Source organism: Dicentrarchus labrax, unplaced genomic scaffold, assembly GCF_905237075.1.
Source record: "Dicentrarchus labrax unplaced genomic scaffold, dlabrax2021, whole genome shotgun sequence".
NCBI classification, from domain to species: domain Eukaryota; kingdom Metazoa; phylum Chordata; class Actinopteri; family Moronidae; genus Dicentrarchus; species Dicentrarchus labrax.
The window spans coordinates 2,914,774-2,936,932 of record NW_026136706.1 but is presented as its reverse complement, the minus strand read 5'-3'; the positions used below and the strand labels follow the sequence as shown (position 1 = coordinate 2,936,932).

The 22,159-nt window shown below is 41.8% G+C and overlaps 1 protein-coding gene across 1 annotated transcript in view; it reads right to left on the bottom strand.

Moving 5' to 3' along the window:
* The window catches only part of clasp1a (cytoplasmic linker associated protein 1a), an 87,810-nt gene that overhangs the window by 23,810 nt on the left and 41,841 nt on the right, over positions 1-22,159 (bottom strand). Inside the window, exons 9-22 of the mRNA XM_051403020.1 lie at positions 11,974-12,114; positions 11,737-11,810; positions 11,187-11,279; positions 10,947-11,092; positions 9,972-10,107; positions 9,530-9,600; positions 8,573-8,632; positions 7,819-7,896; positions 6,733-6,900; positions 5,957-6,003; positions 5,688-5,858; positions 4,399-4,422; positions 1,318-1,425; positions 810-836 (exon numbers count right to left, since the gene is read on the bottom strand). Coding sequence (XP_051258980.1) covers positions 810-836; positions 1,318-1,425; positions 4,399-4,422; positions 5,688-5,858; positions 5,957-6,003; positions 6,733-6,900; positions 7,819-7,896; positions 8,573-8,632; positions 9,530-9,600; positions 9,972-10,107; positions 10,947-11,092; positions 11,187-11,279; positions 11,737-11,810; positions 11,974-12,114 — 1,344 coding nt within the window. The remainder of the gene's footprint in view (positions 1-809; positions 837-1,317; positions 1,426-4,398; positions 4,423-5,687; positions 5,859-5,956; positions 6,004-6,732; positions 6,901-7,818; positions 7,897-8,572; positions 8,633-9,529; positions 9,601-9,971; positions 10,108-10,946; positions 11,093-11,186; positions 11,280-11,736; positions 11,811-11,973; positions 12,115-22,159) is intronic.

The following is a 22,159-nucleotide window of genomic DNA, read 5'->3' as shown; positions in this document are numbered from 1 at the left end:
TTACACTGCAAAAACTGAAACTCGAGAAAGTAAAGAAGCCCTTTGGGGAAATGAGTCTTATATTTTATCTAAAAAGAACAATAATCTTCTTAAACATGTGCTGCATTGGAAAAGTAATCTTGTTTTATGAAGATATTGCAGATAATATGTTTAACCTGTAACAACAATGATTTGCATAATATCCCAGCAGAGGAACAAGATCATTAGACTACTTGCACAACAGTTTAAGAGGAAGTCGTATTGTCCCAGTGTTGGAAGAAATTATGACTTATTGTAAGATTAAGGTACAAATTCCCAAATTTAGCTTAATAAAGTGACCAAAATATCTATTTTTTTCTAGTTTTGAGGCCCATTACAGTCGGTTTTAAGAATTCTAGCCAAGAAAAAATGGCGTACGTCATTGGCAAAAAATTGATTATATTTAAGAACATTTGGCTTGTTTCTAGAAGGGCTGTTTTTGCAGTGTACAGCCTAGACACACACAGGGTGGGTGGGGGGTGCTGGATCCTCCTTCTAACCAACTGTGCTGGTGGGGAGACATTTACTGTGGCACAAGTCACCAATGGGAACATACAACTCATCAACAGTGAAAAGACTACAAACACAACAAAATGGCAGACAGCAAACATTTCCGACTCCAGACAGCTTCTCAAACTGTGGAGGGGGGGGGGAGAATAAAAATCTGAATGTGATGAGCGGAGCATGCTGCTACTGTACGTGGAGAAAGAAACGTGAAAGGCTAAAAGACAGGCGTGCAAAGCTCTGTGTGCTAAGGGGGGGCTTGTGATTGGATGAAGCTGAGGCCTTACCACTGATGGGATTGGCTGATCTGGATCCTGGGTGATGGAAGCAAGAGGCAGGACAGGGTGGAGAACGGTCAAAATGAGACAGAAGGGGGTTATGTTTATCGACTTTACCCAGCATGCACTCCCGGAACGTATACAGAAACCGACACACACACACACACACACGCACACACACACACACACACACACACACACACACACACACACACACACACTTAGATACTGAAAACATGAAAACAGTGCATGCAGTTGGCGCAATTGCACGAACACACACAAGATTTGTGAGTGACTGGAGGTTATTTTTTTAGGTTGCTGTAGCGCATGAGAAACAGCACACACACATACAAGAAACAGCAACAACATGTAGTATGATCTGAAAGCCAGTGCAGGCAAAGATCATACTGAAATATGAGGCTGGTATGCAGTACGCACACTGAAAGCTGATTGATACTGAATGTGACTGATTTTAATTCACCATATGAGAGCATGTGTGAGGTGCATATATACATACGCTGGGACTGGGAGACAACTTTGGCACGGCTGCGGCCCCTACTGTCCACCACTGATGTACTGGCCCCGCCCACGCTGCCCGAGCTTTGTCTCCTGGTGCGAACGCGACCTGGATGAGAAGGGGGAGGAGCAATCGGGTCGGAGAGGGGAAGAGAGGCAGGGAAGGCAGTTTAATCCATGGGAATTTTTTTAATTTGTGAGCATATACCCCAAAACCCTGGACAGAGATGCTGGAGGAGAAAAAGTCTGGGGAAACAGAATGACCTGGACGAGGGGACGGAGGCCCCCCCTGAAAACACATAGGAGGGAAACAGACAAAAACCTGGGTCCATTAGCATTTGCAAATAATTCTCAGCGTTCGTTCCACGGCCCTTGGAGGCTGTCCTGCAGACATGGGAGGGTCGTCAGCTGACCCATGATCTCTTCCTACAGCTTGCCTCCACCCTGCTTCTTTTTGTCTTTTGTCTTATCATTTTCTAAGTTAACCTTAGTTTCATAAATTACTCCCGTTCTGTCTCATTCCCTGAGCCAGTTTGTGATAAATGGGGGCTCGTCCGGGGTCAAAACCTGTTTGGTAAAGTTTGAATCCAGCCTTAGTGTGACAAATTAGGAGTTGTTGATTGGTATGATTGGTAAGATTTTATGTATCATGCAAAGATTGATAAAGTTTATTTCGGTGGATGTTTAAGGGAGAAGCATTTTTGTCTGGTGCATGTAATCGGTGAGTACAGCCTCTAAAGATAAAGATGGACGACATGACAAGTCCCCAGAAAGGTGAAGCCAAAAGGTAAGTAGTTCTTATCACGCTAATTTTACAGATAAGTTTGGTTTTAATCAGTTATTTGAAGCTATAAAAAGGGGGTTTCAAGTCCTGATTGACTACTGTGCAGACTTCACCAGTGCACCACGGCTGCTGCCGAACCCAGGATATTTTGGCTCCGTCCATCTTTATGTATGTTAATGAGTTAAACATGGTTGAGGTTTGACCTGCAACATTGCACTAATGCTAGCTAAGACATTAACCACAGAAAAGCACAGGTTAAGTGACTTTTAAGAAGTGCTAAAAACAAACCATAAGAAATATTGGCAAACTGTTTGACCCAGGTCTGGAGAAAGACAGACAAACATTCAATATCCTTTGCAGCTACCTATATGCTAATGTAATGAAAACTATAATACACTACCCACCTCTTACAATGAGTAGAAACACATTCTGTATTGGAAGTTGAGCTAATGAAACACGTAAGTGACAAACTGAGAGACTAGTTTCTAGCTAAATCTCAAATTAGCATATCAGGGTAATGCTACATTAAACATGCAGAGGGTCTGAAGCTGTTGGTCACATTTAACATGAAACATCATCATCGTAACCAAACACAACTCGACCTGAAAACAACCTAAAGAACATCCTAAAAGCATCTTTCAGCTATCCACAGATAGTGGATATTTGTTTACACACCAATAATAAAACTCTCACTTCCAAAGCACTGTTATAAAATGCGCCAGGTGTGATAAAAGCGAGTCCTCAGGAGGATTTTATGATAAGTTGGGGGCAAAAGCCATCTCACCTAGAACATCTAGCGTAGCCTGTTACACAACAAGCCGAAAATAGCACCTGGAAAAAGGTTGAAACGCGATAACAAGAATTACACAGCAAGCTAAAAATAAACGACTCCTTGAAGGTGTTACTATGTGCAATAATCTCCTCCAGTTTATCAAGATGAAGTATAGTGTGCCAAAGTACGCCTGATCTTCCCCTCAGTTTCATTTGCATTACCACTGACTCCAAACGTTCATGCTACATCGTATGCAGTCAGAGACCAGGTTTAACAACAACCCTCCACATAACAAAGGACAGTTAAAGGAGCAATGTTTAAGATATAGCCAGAATTATAGCTCATTAAATTCATAGGTAGCGCATACGAGTTATGTCAAATGAGTTGTGTTGCAGAGATATCTACTGAAATTATCTTGCTAATCTGACTAGGGCAGACAGGAAGTAAGCGAGGAAGTATGTGTCTGTTACTCGATTCCATCCTTTACGATGAACCAAGTTAGCATAGCCCTGATCGGTCCGAACTCCATTCATAAAACAAGCATTTCTTTGGCCTTTTTTATAGTTACAGCCAAAGATAGACAGGAAAGGGGGGCAGAGAGGGAGGGGAGGACACGCAGCAAAGAGCCACAGGTCGGATTCGAACCCGGGCCGCTGCAGAAACTCCGTACATGGGTCGCCAGCTCTACCTAGCTCTTTGGTCGTCGTCTTACCGACAGACACGACAAAGTATTAATTCAGACTTTTTACGAATCTCCATCATTGTCTAGTTATTTCGGCCTCATTTTGTTCCATTTATTTTAATTAAATCACATAAAATACGGTAAAAACATCATGTCTCGATTATTTTGACGGATATTTTGTTTGTGAAATAAATTATAATTAGTGTAGGAATGATCATTTTTGAATCACAAATTTAATTTTCACTGGGTCTGTACAAAATAAACCTGTGTTCTTAAATCTGGAGAATAAGATGTGTAGGGCAGGGCATCTCTGCAGCACTACAGTTCTTCATTATAATGCTGATTCTATCCCCAAAAAAGTCTTCTTTGACTTTTTTGGATCATGTGGCCCAAACTTACACATTGCTCCTTTAAAAATCTCGGATATGACGTCAAATTTGGTGCTTATTTGGTTCATGAAACGTTGCAGCGCACCGACTGTTTGAGTGGCGCATCAGTTTCTGTGAAGCAAGAAAGAAACCAAGAACCTTTTTTTTTTTCCTATCAGATTAAACACAAGAAACAAGAAGAGTAGATGGATACAGCTGTTAGGGTTACAGTCAGAGAAGGAAATCCATGCAGACAGTCCATGCAGAGTTCCACATTAAGTGACGACCACTCAGGGGAGGAGGAGGATAAAGAGAGGAAAAGTGGGCACAGATGAAGCGAGAAAGGATGTGTAGCCCGTGACAGCTGACAAAAAGGACACACTCATACATCTTCACTTTCTTCTGTGCACTTTGCACACACACACACACACACACACACACACACACTCACACACAGACAGACACACAAGTCTTACCATCGCTTTTACCGGGAGTGCCATCTTTTGGGCATTTAAGAAAGGCGGTGCAGCAGCGAGTGGGAGGAGAGGTATAGAGGAAGACATTAGTAGCAATTGAAGCAGGAACAGGAGTGAGTGGATGAGTGACGGCCGTTATCGAGCTACAGGGGGACTCATTGGAGGAGAACAAGGGAGGGAGAAAAGTTTCTGCATGAAAAAGATTACAGTAAATTTCACACGTATTAGCTTAAGATGTTAGTGACAACATCCTTAAAAGGCATCAGGGGTTTTTTAATCACACCAGGAGGCCGCTCAGCCTCATCACGTCGATTTTTCAAAGGTGTCAAAGTAGGATTTAAACAGTTCCTGGTGGCAGAACAGTCTAATGACAACCTCAGTGGTCATTAATTACCCCAGTCAGACCCATAAAAGCCAGTGATTACAGCAGAAAATGTTTTAATACTTCATGATGATGAATAACCGCTTGAGACTGAAAAAGGACTTAACTAAATTTGCTCAGATACTCTAGATATATATAAATGCCACACTGCACTGTTCAGTGTCTAGGAGTATACGTATCTGTTATTATTATTATGATGTTTGAAGAATCTTATCTTATTGTAGATTAAAGGTACAAATTCTTAAATTCAGCTCAATAAAGTGACCAAAATACTTTAACAATGTTAAATAACTTTTTATTACAAGTTTTCATTGCTTGTAATAAGCACAACTTTTTGTTCTCTAGTTTTAAGGTCTATTACAGTCTTTCAGTGGTTAGATTTCTGATTATATTGAAGAATATTTGTTTCTAAATGAGCTGTTTTTTGCACTGTGAGATGAAGATGGATTATTAAATCACTTAGGGTGCAAAAACCCTATCAAGTATCTTAATGAATTCATTCACAGCTCTTTTTAGTTTTAACTATAGCTTGCACTGATTCTCTGAATAATGCTTATGTGTTTGTTGCTTGGGCTGGAGTACTGGGGGGATTGTTGATCTTGCTTTTGATTTCAATAATCGAAATTTAAAGCTCATTTCGACAGATTTTTGTATTATAATAAATATTAAGCAATAGACAAAAATGCTATTTAAGAAAATAGGAGGTTAATCCCTTTGCAAAGTTTAATAGCTTTTGACTTTGACATCTTTTAAACTATATTTTCCTGCATAATTGAGTAAAAAAAAGGGCGTGTCCAAATTCTCAAGAATGAGTGATTTATGATTCAGCATTTTTTGTTTTGTTCTTTCTTCATACAGAGGTTTGTTTTCCTACTTTTAGCAGTGTAGAGGGAGACTGAGGGATTACCTAATGAGGCGTAGGACCCCGGGGGAAGGGCAGCCGCAGAGCTGAAGGGTGAGGAGGCGGGAACGGTGGACAGGCGTGACTTGGCACTGGAAGCGGCATTGACGTCGATGTCGCTGCGGGAGCGCTGCAGGGAACCCGGTGTGGTGTGCACCCTGCTGCTCACCAGCTTACCTTCAATGGCACAGAAACCAGAAGCAAATAGTCACTTAAGGGCAGTTTATTATATTCATATAAACATTACTGACATCGAGGGATAGAGAGGGACTCACTCCTCGTTATGCTCCCTCCAATGACGCTCTTCACAGACAATGGCCGGCTGAAACAACAAGACACTGGTCAGTACATTATGTACACCAGATTTCCACTGAATGAACATCTTCTACACCACGGACCACCTCAGAAAACATTATTCAAAATACAACTGCATTGGCTGACACACTATGTTTGTATTTAATTACATTTTACTAAAAAACAGGTCAAATATTTTTTTTATTTTTTTATTTATGACTTAATTTTAATACTTTGTTTTCAATAATTGTAGTTTATTGACTTAGATTGTACAGATTTTAGGGATATGAATCAAGATACTCCAAGAAAATGATGTCAAAATAAGCAAAAAGACACCATTTCTATTTCCACTGTTAGCAGACTGAAAACCACAGCTTCCTGTGAGACTGAACAAGATAAAAATCTTAAAAGAAAAAAATGAGCTCAACCCTTCCCACAAACACAGTGATGATCACAACAGCTGCCGCCCTGATGGATTGAGCATGAGGTCATTAGCCAACATGCTCCAATGGGAATCCATAAACTGGGTAAATGATGGCAATCGATCCAGGACTGTGTGTGCGCTCACCCGTCTGCTGCCCGTCTAATAATAATAATAATTACCAGTGTTTTTACAATCATATTCAATAAGATGCATTAGTGGTTTCCGCCAATCAATTACAGCTAATAGATGCAAAAAAAGCTTCCAGAATATAGAAAAAGGCCTCTGGACTATGCAGGAGTATATAACACTACAGGAGGGCATCATGGTTCTTACTTAAGGCTCTCCTGGGAAGACGAGGAGGAGCGGTCGGACTGCGGTAGAGACACGATGCTGTCAGAGCTCTTCAGGTGAGACTGGAGGGCCTTCTGATAGGTGGACTCCAGCGCCTGGAACAGGTGCTCGGCCTCCCGGCTGCAGTGACCGTGGAAACCCCAATAGCACCTGGAGGTGAGGGCGAGGAAGAGAAGAGACAATGCAAACAGGGAATCTCAAGAGTAAAAAAAAAAAAAAAAAGCCTTGTTTCTGGGAAATTAGTCTTATTTTTTGTCTAAAAAGAAAAATAATCTTTTTAAGCATGTTTTACATTAGAAAAGTAATCTCAGATAACACAGCTACAGTAAGTAGTCTTGTTGTTATTTTCAGAGTAAGTTCAGATTTACCTTGCTAACTAACAAGTTATCTAGTTAGTTAATATTTTGCTGTAACAAGCTAGTTAAAGATTGGTGTAGATTAACTTTCTAGTTATCTAGTGTTTTTTTTTTTCTGGAGTAAAACAATAAAATATATCTAACTTTGTCTTAATAATATTACAGCTAATATTAAGTTTGATTTAACCAGGAACAGCAGAGGAACCAGATTATTGTCCTTATTTTAAGAGTAAGTCCACTCACACAACTTCTCTGTTTAAGAGAAAGTTGCCTCGTCCCAGCGTTGGAAATGGAGCAGCTGTTTAGTTTTTCATTGTTTTAATAAAAAATGCTAAATATAAGAATGTTTCTGGAGCTTTAATTTAAGACAAAGTCACATATCTGTATTATGATGTTGGAAGAATCTTATCTTATTGTAGATTAAAAGGTACAAATTCTTAAATTCAGCTCAATAAAGTGACCAAAATACTTTAACAATGTTAAATAACTTTTTATTACAAGTTTTCATTGCTTGTAATAAGCCCAACTTTTTTTTTTTTCTCTAGTTTTAAGATCTATTACAGTCTTTCAGTGGTTAGATTTCTTTGCTCAATCCAAGAAAATCTGATTATATTGAAGAATATTTGCTTCTAAATGAGCTGTTTTTTGCACTGTGAGATGAAGATGGATTATTAAATCTCTTAGGGTGCAAAAACCCTTAAATGACACTTACTTTCTTGCGATGGATCTGGCCTCAGAGTCTGCATCGTGTATGCCTTTCTTGATGGTCTCAGTCAGAACAGCCACATGTCTGGGGTAGTAAGGAAACATGGTGAGCGGTTTAACCCACGACACACGATCACGTCAAAGTAAAACCACAAAGTTTAGACTCCCCCCCAGCCTGTAAGCTTAGACCTCAAACTCTAAACGCAGTCTATCTTTCTTCAGTCTCTCCCAGTTTCATTCCTCCGGTGGTCCACGGGGAATGTGGCCACCCACGGGGCTTTTTCTTGCGCTTTTTAAAGCCTTCGCCGCGGTTGTCATGGTTACGGAGATGGGAAGTCGCCTCATCCCTGGAAGTCTTGATGATGATGGCTCTCTCTCTCTCTCTCTCTCTCTCTCTCAGGACTCATCAATTTAATGGAGGCTCATCAGCGGCGCATCCAGTCAACACACTTAGCGAACTCAAATGTTAGCGAACTCAAAATGCCATCATGTGAGAGAGGAAGAGGAAGAGGAGGAAGAAGAAGAGGCTTTCTTTTTTTTGCAATACCTCCACCACACAGAAACACCTACACAATGCAGCAACTCTAACTTTGTCCTGCCTAGACACACACACACACACACACACAAAATCACACACACACACACACAATCACACACACACACACACACACACACACACACACACACACACACACACACACACACACACACACTTTCCAAGGGTTTTGGTGGTTTTTGGAGGAAACAGAGATTCAGTTTACCTTTCCAGTGTATTGGTGTGCCACTCTTGTAACATGAGGTCTAGGAACTCATAACAGCGCCTAGAAAGGAGATAGAGTTAAGTGATTCTCATGATATAGGACAGTTGTTTCCCAACTAGGGGTTGCCAAAGCTTCACGGGGGGGGGTCGCAAGGCCTTCTTCATTTTAAGGAGTGTAAGAAAACTTAAAAAAATATACACAACAGGCCGATATCTCGGCATTTCTGTGAAGAAAACTAAATGAAATTGTTCTTTTTCTTTAAGTTACAATACTTTAGATGGTCTATATGCTTAAAAATAACAAAATACACAATACAGACATAATTGTATAAAAAGTTACTGAAAATATCAGAAAAACTCATCTGTGATCAATATTGACGGGAAATAATCTGCTCAAAATTCATCCAAATTGATTGTTTTCGCTTGCACAGTTTGGGTTCATTGTACAGTTTATCAGCTGTTCTCTACTGTTATTGTTATGCATTGAATGTAACCCTAACCCTCACCCTCACCCTATCCATCAAATAGTCAGTTTACTCAATGATAGAAAAGGGGTCCCTTGAGGAAGAAGGTTGGGAACCACTGATACTGGATACTTAACATAGGAACAAAAACTATATCTGGAATGAGATATGAAGACCATAAAAGCGAACACTGCTATAAAAGAAACACTTAAGGGGCTTTTTTACACCCTGTGTGGTAACTTAGTTACTTCAATGAGGGGAAGTCAGCAGCATTATAAATAATAAATAATTAATGTGTGAAATACACAAAATGTGACACGTAATATCAGTTATCAGCCATATAAAAGAAAACCACAACCTGCCTGTGTTTGAGGCGACAACTTAAAATACAGAACTGCTTCTTAAACTTGTATTTATATTATATACTATAATAACTGTTAAAAAATATCTGAACAGACTATTTTGATGTGTTAGCAGAGTTTAGGTCCTCTTACCGTCTGACTGCTACTGATTTGGAGGTGCAGTTACTGGTGATGATGGGGATGAGACGTGGGTAGTGTGTGTGCTGGAAGAGAGAGAGACAGTAAACACAGCGGAGTCAAAAAAAGAAAGCTTTCTTTATTCCTTTTATCTTCTCATTCTCACATGATGATGCTTTGGTGCTCAGGTGGGATGTATGACAGCACATCTCAGGGAAGGACTACGTTCACACTGCAGGCAAAAGTGGCTCAAACCAGCCCACAAGTGACCTTCATACTCTTTTGTATGAGCCGCCATTGCTTCACAAAAAGCGACCATTAAAAATGTGTCTAGACGTTCAGGAATGCGACTAGTTCACACTGGAACATTTAAAAGTTAATGCGAACACACAAACTAATCAGAAATAAGCGTAGAGGCTTGCAGTGCGATCGCAGCAGCTCTCCTCGATGTCCTTACCCTGAGGATGAGGCGGATGGCGGCCATTCCGGACGTGGCCATGACTTTGGCACTGTTGGGCACGAGGTTCAGCAGAGTGGGCATGATGCTCTCCGCTCCGTGGTCAAACTTGTTCCCCAGCAATGATGACAAATGTCTGTTCAAGAAAACAAGAGTAAACCGCATCAGACCGACAGCTCCAGTATTCAAGTTGATTTTACTTTCTGCATTTTAACTGAGGGGTCATTCTCTCAAAGAGCTTATATGTGAGATTATTAAGAACTGTTTGAAAGAGAAAAACTGACAGACAGAAGAAAGGGAAATATTTGACACTATAGATACTATAAATATCTCTAAACTTTTAAAGAAACTTTAAACCAAATGTTGTTGTGTTCTGGACTGAAAGGCGAGCTGCTACAAGTGATGACAGGATCCACGTAGCTGCCGTCTATTCATCAACCCACTGCTCTTTCAGTGCGTCCCCGCTCTGTTCCACCTCATCAGGGTTGGATTAAAATTGGGATGACGGATGGATGTTTTTTGGGGGGTGCGAGTGGGGAGCACGCTGCTTGTTTCATACCCGAGCGAGGCTCACGTTCATCAGCTTAAGCGGGTTATTTTCCTGCCGTAACCTAATCAGTCTGAGTTAATGTCACTGCTGCCAATCAGAGCCATTAACATCATCCTGGCAAGCTTCTCCGATTAAAAGACAAATGATTGGCACTTTATTAGCTTTTTTCACAGTATTAACCTGAATATTAGGCTCTTGTTTCTCACACAATCTGACAATATTGTCTAATAACTGCCCTACTGACTATGAAAAGTTATTGTCAGTATTAACATTAACATACATCTCTATTGTGGCCTCACTTTATGACTGAGGCTGGAAATACGCTGTGTTATGACTGTACTTCTTTGTATGGGAAGCTCCTGTGAAGTGGTACTTTACTGTACTCAGTGCGGGGACAGTACATCCTCCTCAACTCCGGCTCTTACCCCAGCGTGATGCAGGCCTCGCGGACCACCTGTGAGCGCAGGTCTTTAGCCGACAGCTTTAAGGGAGCCTCCAGGAGCCGCAGCTGCTGAGGAAAACCCTCGTACTCAGCTGCCCCGGCCAGCATGACAGAACGGACCTTCTTCAGCTGGAGAGGAACGACACAGAGGAGACATAAATGGGTATTTCATCTCTGAAAGAATCCACTTCCACTCTGTGTGTGTTGTGCGTTTGAGTCTTACCGCCACCACTCGGTGCTCCCAGTCATGTTTGTCATCAGACAACACCTCTCTGATCTTGGCCAGCTGGTCCTCAAACTCTCTGTTGGAGTAGATCTGGACGCAGAGATAATGTTAGCGTTATTTGCATACACTTTAAAGGTTGAGACTGGAGAGAGGCCAGCTGGTAACAAGGTGTTAGTCTGTAAACTCTCTAAACTGCACAAATGTGTTGTCAGCTTCTCATGTTAACATCACAAGTGCCACCTGTGCACGTGCAATCATTAGCATCAATTAACACCCAACAATTGCTGTCACAGCGAGGAGCCTGAAGTCCTGTTGCTGGAAATCAGCAGATAACAATGTAAGATAATAAGTAGAGTCAGTAGTTATTAACCAACAGGAAGTCTGACGGAGCCTAAACGGAAAGGATTGATGCCAAAAATGTCTTAAATGTTAAATGGGAGATGATGGAGATGAGATAGATCTGGAAATAAGAAGAAAGCTGTTTGTCCGACTGGTTTCAATCCACCATCTGACCCCTGCCTTTACTGTTCTCTCTCTCTCTGCTTACCTGCACCGAGGGCACGTCTTCAAAGGCTTTAATGAAATCCTCTTCATCAACAGCACCGGCGCCTGCATCTTTACCTTTAAAGTAACATATACGCACAAAGTATTTTAGGTTTTGTCACTGAGTTTCAACAACAGGCATAGGTTAAGAGCTCAGGACACTATAACACATGTACAGGAGACGCAGTAATGGCGGTACTTTCCCTGGATGTGTTACAGCTGTGTGTGTGGACTGCCTCACCTGTGGCCTTAGCTGTGGTGGCTGAGCTGGGTCTCCTCACAGAGCTCACTACGGTCCTCCTGCCACCGGGGGGCGCTTTGGATGATGAAGAGGAGGAGGACCGGCCTCCGTCCACAGAGTCTTCATCCTCAAAGTTCTTATCTACAACAACAAAGGCAGGGAAAAAAAAGAAGAAGAGGAGAATACATCAAACGGCTCGATGACTGCGCGAGGGATATTTCCCGTAAGCATCAATAAATCATTATTAACTCATCATTCAGAGGTTTTCTAACACTGCCTGTTTAGTGTTAAGGTTGAAATGCATCATCGCTCTCTTCTCAACAATCGTCCCTGAGTCATCTCTGCATTGTATGACCTCTGCCTGCCTCAATGGAGAGTGCAACGCAGTCAATCTGTCAGGTCGTGTGCATGTATCCATTCAACCTTTATCTATCCGTCCATCTGACTTTAATCTGGTTTGGCAGCCACGCGCGGATACACGGCCCCCTGTCACCTGCCCAACGTGACCATTCACACAAGGGATTAGCCCCCCGGAGGGGCAGATATGATGACGGTTCTGGGTGGCTGCCGTCAGCTGAGGCACAACGGGGATGTTTGGTCTGTTTTTGAAGAACGTGTGGAGAAATTATTTAAAAACAATTCCTCGATGGGATCGTCAGAAAGAATGTGTTTCCGTAGGTTAGGGACGAAGCCTGCGCCTCTTTAGCTGCTCTCATCGGTGGAGACGTATTAACTGACAGAACAGGGGAGAAAATAAATCACAGAACGACGATCAGCTGCGAGGAGTAACACGACCATGACACTGCATCTCTCACGGAGAGGCAGGAACACAGAAACAAAGTGGAGGACAGGAACAAAAGGCAACAGGTTGAGAGAGGGAAGAGAAAGCCAGAGGACGAGGAGCAACCACAGGAAGAGAAAGATAGAAAGAGAGCAGAGAGAGGGAAACAACGAGGAGAGATAAAAGGCATCAGTCTTACGAGCGCAGATTTTCTTGCACACCAGCTTCCTCAGCATGTCTCTGCTGCACCCTCTAACGCACTCTCTCTTTCTCGCCGGGCATCTCCGTCCACCCGATGTGTGTGTGTGTGTGTGTTGTGTGTGTGTGTGTGTGTGTGTGCCGCTGCTGCACGCTGAGCTCTGACAAAGTGCCAGACTAACCACCCCTCTATGAGTTCAGCTGTCTGTGTGTGTGTGTGTGTGTGTGTGTGTGTGTCACCATCGCTGCCGAGGCTCTCGTGGTGAAAAGAGGGAGGGGTCTATTGTTGTGAGATCTCCTTAACACCATCAACAACAGCAACAGCACAAACAGAATATCACTGCTGGGATTTAAACACATATCGACACAGTATCTATGTGGAAAGGGAAACATTATATGTTTGTTTTTAAAGCAGTGGTCCTCATCTCTTTCTATCATTTAATAAACTGACTCAGTCACATAGTTTATGTTTATTTCATATTATATTTAAAACTGTACAATGAACCCAAACAGGGAACTGATCTGAATGAATTCTGAGCAGATTATTTCCTGTTTAGGGAACTTTTTATACAATTCTCTGTCAGTATTATGTATTTTCAATCATTTATAACAATCATACAGACTTAATAGGCTTATTTTGTGACAAATTCAGCGTTTCCTTGTCCCTTGTTCTATTAGACAATTTACCTGATTTACTATTCTTCACAGAACCAAATGCGGAGATATCGACCTTCCTATATTACAACCCCCAGGTTGCCTTAGAGACCTGCTCTTTACATTCATTAGGACCAGTGTTTGAATTGAATTACAGCCCTGCACTTGTTCTAAAAGAAGAAAACATCAAGAACTAAAGCTCAGAAAAACATAAAAGCTACGAGGCTTGGACCCCTTTAACGCCCACGCAGGTGTTTTCCATCCCTCGGGGTCATTATGCTTCCAGTCAGGTGGAGCAATGCTGAGAATAAAATGATGTCATCAAACTACGCACTAATAATGATCTCCAAAAACCCCCGACAGGAACAGAGCTGGTTGGGTGTGGTTTCAAGCTGAATGAATCAGTGGCTCTTTAAAAAAAGATTACCACGTGTACCAAAAGCATTATAAACAATACGCACTAATAAATACAGATCATATGTCCCTAAAGTGTTATAGTGTTAGTGTTTGAATTCAGATGTGAAGCTCTTAAAGCTTCAGTGTGTAACATTTAGAAGGCTCTATTTGCAGGAATATAATATCCATAGGTATGTTTTCAGGCCACAATGTTTCTACAGTAGAAGGGACAAACCAAACACTGACTCTAGATAGGGGCGTTCGCGTTGTTCACATGTTTTTGAGGCCACAGTAGTTTCTAATTCACACTTGGATAGGGGAGTGTGAAGCGAGGGAGTTGTGATCTGCAACAAGATGTCACGATATTCTACACACTGGACCTTTAAAAACTATAAAAAGATCAAATTTAACTACTGAATGTCTACATACCTGCCACCTCATTAACCCTTACAGTTCATTAAAGCAGGTTTCCTCGCCCTCGCTAATAGTTTATGCTTCAACTGTACATTGTACCACTCAGGTCCTTTTTTTTTTCAACTAGAAACGCACCCTGAAGGAGTCGGAAGAACCTCACCGACCCTGACCTTACCATCCAAGATGGCTGCTCTGGGTGCATCAACAACAGCAGCAGCATAGACGTCACCCGTAGGTGGAACCTGGGTAGAGCTTAGACGGGCTGAATGAAGCCTGGCTACTGAAGCAGCCACATCCTTAGTTATGCATAAATTAAGCCTTAATAGGATTTCAAGCCCCAGTGGAACCAATGTTTTACCAGAAAACACCTAAACGCTGACTCTACCAACTGCCTTGCATTTCATTTAAGGAAAGCTACAACATAGAGGCCTAAACTCCTAAAGATATATGAGCTCATCCTTCCTGATCTCTACATAAAGGCTAATAGCTTGAGCACCTCACCATAAAGCACAGCGTCCTGCCACGCTCACAGGAGTATTGATTAGAGCTGTCAGAGGGGCCGTTCTCACCGACGCTGACACAAATGTCGAGGTGATTTATCTGTGTGTCGGGGGAGCAATCGGAGCCCCTGCAACATGCAATGAGCTACTCTAACACAGACGTACAGGAAACAGTCACTGCACGCACACTGCGCCGAAGGTAGCCGTGATCCCACCGGCCTCCTGACGTCACCTTCCTGCAAAGCTTTAATCGCTGATAACTGCTCAGGGTTTGTGTGAAGTCAGCAGCTTATTGTGTGAAGTCAGTGGCTCTGTGGACACCCACTGACAGGGCAAGAGAAAGGACAGAGAGGATCTCAGCAACAGCATCAATATTCTATGATGCTGAGTCTTTTTTATATACAGTTACACACTTGGGAGAAGCAGGAAACGAGCAAAGTCTACTGTTGGACTTTATTTATTTAACCTTTAACCTATTTAAAAAGGGAAGTCTCTTCATTCATTATCTCTTTTTACAAGAGAGAACTCGTCAAAATATTAGAGGCGTTAAAATATCGTATTATTTGGGGATATTGTATCAATTCTCACAAACACTGCATTGATATTTTGTATATATTGATTGGTAACCCTTTTATCGTGATACATATCATTTCGCCCAATTCTTCTAAATCGAACATCTAGAAAATATCCTCCTAAATGATATACACTGAACCTTTAACAAAAGTGTTCAGATGTTTAAGGGTCGTACGGAAATTATCAGGACGGATAAATTATCGGCTGATAATGGAACATTTTATTAAATTACAGGCGATAAATTAATGAATAATATTTTATATTGAATTCTTATGGAAAACTATTAATAGGTTTGTACTATAATAGAAAATATGAATCAACATTTGAAGAGTCAGGACTGTTGTTGTGTGAACGATATGTCAGGTAGATTTGGTTGCTCACTACATCTTAACCTTTTTACTCTCAGGTGTGTAAAAACAACAAGTTAGGAACTCGTTTTTTAAACTACAAAAATGTGAAATTATTATCTTATCGGTATCGTGCAAGAGAAGCAGGAAATTATCTGTAATTGTATCGGCTGGAAAAACAACAACCATGTGGTGCATCCCCGAAATGTACAAAGGCTGCGGCTCAGATAGTAGAGCGGGTCGTCTAGTGAGCGGAGGGTTCGATTCCCAGCTCCCGCAAACCAACTGAAGTGTCCTTGGGCAAGATACCGAACCCAGAGTTGCTCCCGACGGCTGTGCCTTGCAAAAATTTTATTTATTGTTGCTCATATGTGTTGTTCCAGTTTGTATGTGAAGCACTTTGGGTTGCATGTGTGTATGAAAGGTGCTGTATTAATAAAGTTGAGTTATCTACCTATAAAGTCTAAAGAAATCCTCCTTTCCTACAGAAATAACAAAAGCGTTCTGCTTAACATGGGGGGAGGTGAAACATTGAGAATCCATCCAGAATTTAATATAAATATAACTTAGAATGAGTTCATTATTTTGTTTAAAAGGTTCCAGCCAGAGTACAGATATATATCAGTGTTATTTAACCATTAAACACACACACACACACAAACACACAAACACACACACACACACACACACACACACACACACACACACACACACACACACACATAAAGTCTATGTTCTGATGTGTTTGAGGGATGAAGGATGTGCTACCGTACATGTCCACTAGGTGTCACTGTGAGCTGCAAACACACTGAAGGAAGAGTTGCTGAAGCTGCAGTGGCATCAGCAGAGTCACCAGTAATCTCTGAACCACAGATTTACATAATGGGGAGGATTTTCTCTCCCCTCACCCTCACCCTCACTGCACTCTTTAGAAACAGAATAAAAACCCAAAATGAGGGATTAAGAGAAAGTTCTGGAAAGTTCTTAAATGAATAATGTTGTGCAGTGAAAGAGGACGGGGGTGTCTCTCATTTATTACCACCCTTTTTTGACCTCTTCTGTCCACCTAATCATCACCCATTATCTTTTCTTTTGCTCTGTCTCAGTCCTCCTGTCCCCCTTCCTGGTTCTCTTCAGTACTGATGCAGTTTTTCCCCGGGCTCCGGGTCCATGTCCAGCACACAGGCCGTGGTTTTAGCCAGCGGCCTGAGGGGTTACATAAGAGACAGATGACTGGTGATCAGTGTTATGTCACAACAAAGATGTCTTGTTTTGCTGACACACCAGAGAACCTGTCGACGGGGCAGAAAACGAAGTATGGCTTTATAAAATCTAATATTCCTCAGCCTGTGAGCTCTTAGCCTTGGGTTGTCTCTCACACCAGCTCCACCATGTGAGCAGTGCTCCCTCAGAGAGCCTCTACCTGTTTGATCCAGACGGGATTTAAGTCTGTCAGGTTTCTACCCGGGAAGTGAGCTCTTACTCTCTTGGAACGCCGCCTTGACAAGCGGGGGCAGGGGCGGAGCTTGTTCCGCTGCCAAAGGGAGCTCTGACTGCAGACTGTAGCTGCTGATGAGGGTTTTTGTATTGTTGGTTTGTTGTTTACTCTTCACCTAGATGCAGCGGGGAGAACAATTTGCTGACATAAACGTACAGTCTGTAATGTCTGCCACTAGGGGGTCAAACCAAAACAATAACAAAAAGAGGAAGTTTGATGAGGTGCTGAAGCAGCGAGGGATCATGGGAGTATCCACAGAGGTCTCCTCCTCTCCAAAACAAACGGGCAAACACTGAATAAAGCAGTTCCACCTTAACAATCACTGCTTCTCCCACGCTGTTGGACAGACAAAGGACGTCCCGGAGGGGCTGCGAGCCGAGCTAATGCCAACGTTAGCTCAGCTTGTTTCTCTGATAACTTAAGATCCAGACGTCCGATGACTAAAATCCTTCATCTGGTTCAAATCTAGAGTTAAAAAGCACCAAGATCTAAACAGTGGATGGTAACAATGTGGCTTGTATGACAGCTTCTGGCAGACAGCCACAACGCTGACACAGGCACAAAGGGGATATGACAGTGATGGTAAGAACACAACTTAACTTAGATAACATAGAGGTAGAGTTTATAGACATTTTAGTGCAGAAATGTTACAGATTATAAGTTTGAAAGTCAGAAGACAGCCTTTGATTCGTTCATCTATGTCAGAAAAATGCTGATTGATCCCCCCAAGGTGAAGTCTGACCTGTTCTGACAAGCACTGCTCTGACGCCTCAAAGGTCTCGTTACAACAACAATCTGCCTGACTCAAAGAAATCAGACAGGCAAGAAGAGATTTTAAGAGCAGCAGAGCTCCCATATGGGTGAGATATATACCAGCATACTTTGCAGATGAGATTAGCCGATGTGTTCTCTGGGATGAGGAAGAAACAAAGAGAGCATAAACCATCAACCCTTATGTCCCTGTGCATCTAAAACCAAAGCATAGCACAGCCAGTGCAGTGAAAGATAAAGCATTCCTCTTGACAAATATAGAAAAACAATAGATAAACATAATACAAACATGATAAATAATAAAAGATAAAAGTAAGATAAAGAAGTTTGTGTAAAAACGAGTGATCTGGATGAATTCTGAGCCGATTATTTCTGATGGTTTTAGGAACTTTTTATATAAAAAGTTGTCTGCTTTGTGTATCTTTTATTTTTTAACAATCATAGATTCTATCTAAGCAAACAATTTGTGTGTTTCTGTTTATATTTTTAAAGTTTAAAGACCCCCTGTAAAAGCTTTGGCGACCCCTAGTGGGGGAACCATCGCACTGAAAAATTGAATATAGTTTCCTATGAAAATTACACATAATTACGTTGACATGATCCTGTTTGATCGTGGAATTATAATTGATCACACAGCCTAACGATGCCATCACTGATTAAAAATGATCCCCAAAAGAGCAGGACTTCAACCTCTTTTTACTCTTCCATAGGCAGACCGTGTAGCTTTATACGGTATTATCGGTACTACAAGGAAATCTGCAGTCAGGAGCGTTTGCTGAATCTGACGTCGCACACTCGTACGAAAAGTTAAGATAAGAAAATAAACATTTACAATGTGCACTTAAACCTCTCAGTCACTGATTGAGTATATTCAGTGCGGTTGGCACAGATAACCTCAGTCTGTGTTCTGGCCGGGGGGGGGTGGGCACTGCTACAGCGCTCTCTCATTGTGTCCCTCAAAGACTCCCTTTTACCCTCAGAGTCACTTGAACAGCGGGGCCGTTTGCCCATTTCACTTGGCAGAGAGCATAAGGAAGACAATCACTGCATTCATATGGCCGGTCGCAGTTTATACCCGTCTCTCTCTCACACAGTCGCTCTCATTTCTACTGTCTCTCTCAACTGTGTATTAAAATCCAATCAAGGGTTTCATCCACAGCAGTTTTAGTGATACCTTATACTGAACAAGTCATGCTATTGAGGTGATTAATAGTGAATCCATTCATTCATAGTACAAAAAAAACATTAATACAAACAATGCCGTGTGTTTAAAGGTCAAAAGTTGTGAATAAAGCAGTTAAAGTGAAAAATACCCTTTTGAGCTTTTCTATTCCCCAATTCAGTCTTAAAAATAAAATCTGGATGCTTCACAAACAACACATAGTTAGAAAAAAATCTTCTAAAGCCAGAGCCTCCTCCACACTGCGCAGCAGATACAACACACACACGCAGAAGAAAACAGATTAATCTCTTCGTAAAGCCGTGCATTCACTCTCTATGTGTGTGACGATCAAAGGGCTTCCATAGAATAAGCATCTCTTATTCAGCATTCAGTCCTCCTTTCTCCTGCTCACCCGCTGGCGTTAACTACTTCCTACATGCTGCAATGCATAATACATGCACGCACGCACGCACGCACTCACACACACACACAGACGCAGACGCACTTCCACTCCTGTCATCCCAAATCCATGAGACTAGCTGACACACGAGTTGGGTTTTGAAGGTCTGATAATCCTGGAAACTGAGTTTCACCTTCACAGCTCGAAGCAGTTATTTCTCCTTCTATAGATGGATCCCAACAAGGTATCACCTCAATACTCGCCCCACTGCAAACACTCAAGTTACCATCATAATGGACAGAGCTCCTGGGTCTGTGAAGTGAAGCCTGCGTTCTATGTAACGACCAGCAGGGGGCAGCTCCACTGGCTGCAATATAAACAGATACCATTCAGTCTTACGGAGAAATTAGTCGACTTCTCTCTTGATTTATGAGCTCAGTAAACAGTTTCCTGATGAGTTTCTGGTCTTAGTCTCTAGTTTCAGTCTTCTTCCATACAGCATGATGTTCATTTAGTAACTGATGGTCCCATTTAGAGTAAAACAGACCATAAAGCAGGGTATGCTTTAGGGCGGGGCTACCTTGTGATTGACAGCTCATGTGAGTCCGTCCAGCTCAACGCACCAAACGCAGATCAAACTGTCAAACTAGGCAGTGCTGATCAGATATGGATCCAGATTCTGTTACTGCGTTGACTATTTCTCTCTTATTAGTCACAGAGTATGCAGGTATGTTTACATTAGTGTTTAATCACCTGAATATAAAAATCATTGTGTTTTCGTTACTGTAGAATGAGACGTTTTTGTCTACAGTTGCTACGGAGTCCGAACAAAGCAAACACTGGCTCTAGATAGGGTCTTGCATGTTTTTTGTGACATTTGTACTAACCTGCATTTAGTAAAGAGGTTGGAGAAGTGTGCCACTTAAGAAAAACAACACTTAGCAGGTCTTTTGCATAATTGTCTGCAAAATAAATGTAATGCTCATCACAGCCGAACACCGGGGAAAAGACAGACTAGCAGTGTCCGCAATGTTACAGCAAAGCACCAGAAATGAGGACGCTCATCACACACACACACACACACACACACACACACACACACACACACACACACACACACACACACACACACAAAGCCGTAGGGATTAAGCCAACTACAAAGGCATTCTGTGATTGTGTTACTGAAACTGAGAACGCATTGGCTGATGGTTGCGGCGATCCACGCGTATTCACAGTTTTCCCTGTTTTAAGACGTGACTGCTGGCAGACAGTCTTCTGTGTGGTTATAAATACTGCCTCTATTTGAAGCTTCACTTTGCATTATGCATTGATCTGCTACAAATGGTCACATACAGTACCAGACAGAGCACAAAGTCAGTCACAGGGAGAAACAGATAAATTAGGTTCTCTACTGTTGGTGGTCAAGCTACAGATTGAAAGTGAGACCTCAGAAATGATCCAATAAACGTGATATTAAAGCTATGATTGTCCATTGGTGGAGGATTACATCTAAAATGATGCAATTTTTAGTAAAACTACAGCTGCAACAGCAAGTCGAATAACCATTATGGTAATTAATTAACTGTTTTAGTCCATTTCTAAAGCAAAAGAGCAAATACTGTGTCGTTTTCAGCTTGTAAAATGTAAAGATTCCTCATTTATATGATAATGATCTGAATGACTTTGGGTTTTGAAGTGTTGGTTGGATAAAACAAGCCTTGCCTCTGGGAAGTTGCTGATATTTTACAGAGCAAACAATTAATCGAGACAATAATCAGGGGATCCATTGATAGCAGCCAGATCACGCTGATGTTATGGAAGATATGGAATTACTGAAAAGCAGGCTTGCCAGCACGAAAACGACTGTGAGGATAAGAGGAAAGAGAGAATATGAGCGAGCAGTCGGGAAACAAGAAACAAGAATAGACCCTTAACAACTCCTCCGCCACCAGGTAGAAGACTTTATGTGCAAATCAAACTGCATGAAGCCATCGTTTGTCCCAGTTAAGGATAATGGGGTAACACTTGGGGTGGCCAATCAGATTTCAGGGCCCTAGCCCCCTCTGGAAACGCACCTGTCCACGACAAAATTCCCCTCAGGGAACCATAAAGTTTACTCTACTAACTGATAACAAAAATACATAAACGTTAGTTGCAGCACAAAGCAGTACTGTGGCCTACATACTGATCTCAATGTTATCTGCCCCCACACCAAGCTCCTCATTACGCTGACGTAAATTCATTTGTTTATTTCAGATTCCACACGATACTGTTGTGTACAGAAAAATGTCTGTAGTGGGGTAATGTTTTACAGTTAACTGAAGTTGTAACATTGTAAGATGTATGAAAAAGTAACCTTAAAAACACTCCTATCAGTGCTCTCCATCGGCCAATCAACCTAATGAAGTACTTGTTATTGAGCTCTAGAGATTAAGATCTGTGCACTTTAAATTTGGGGTTTTAGCTGTACTGCGTTATTCTGCAAGAGGCTT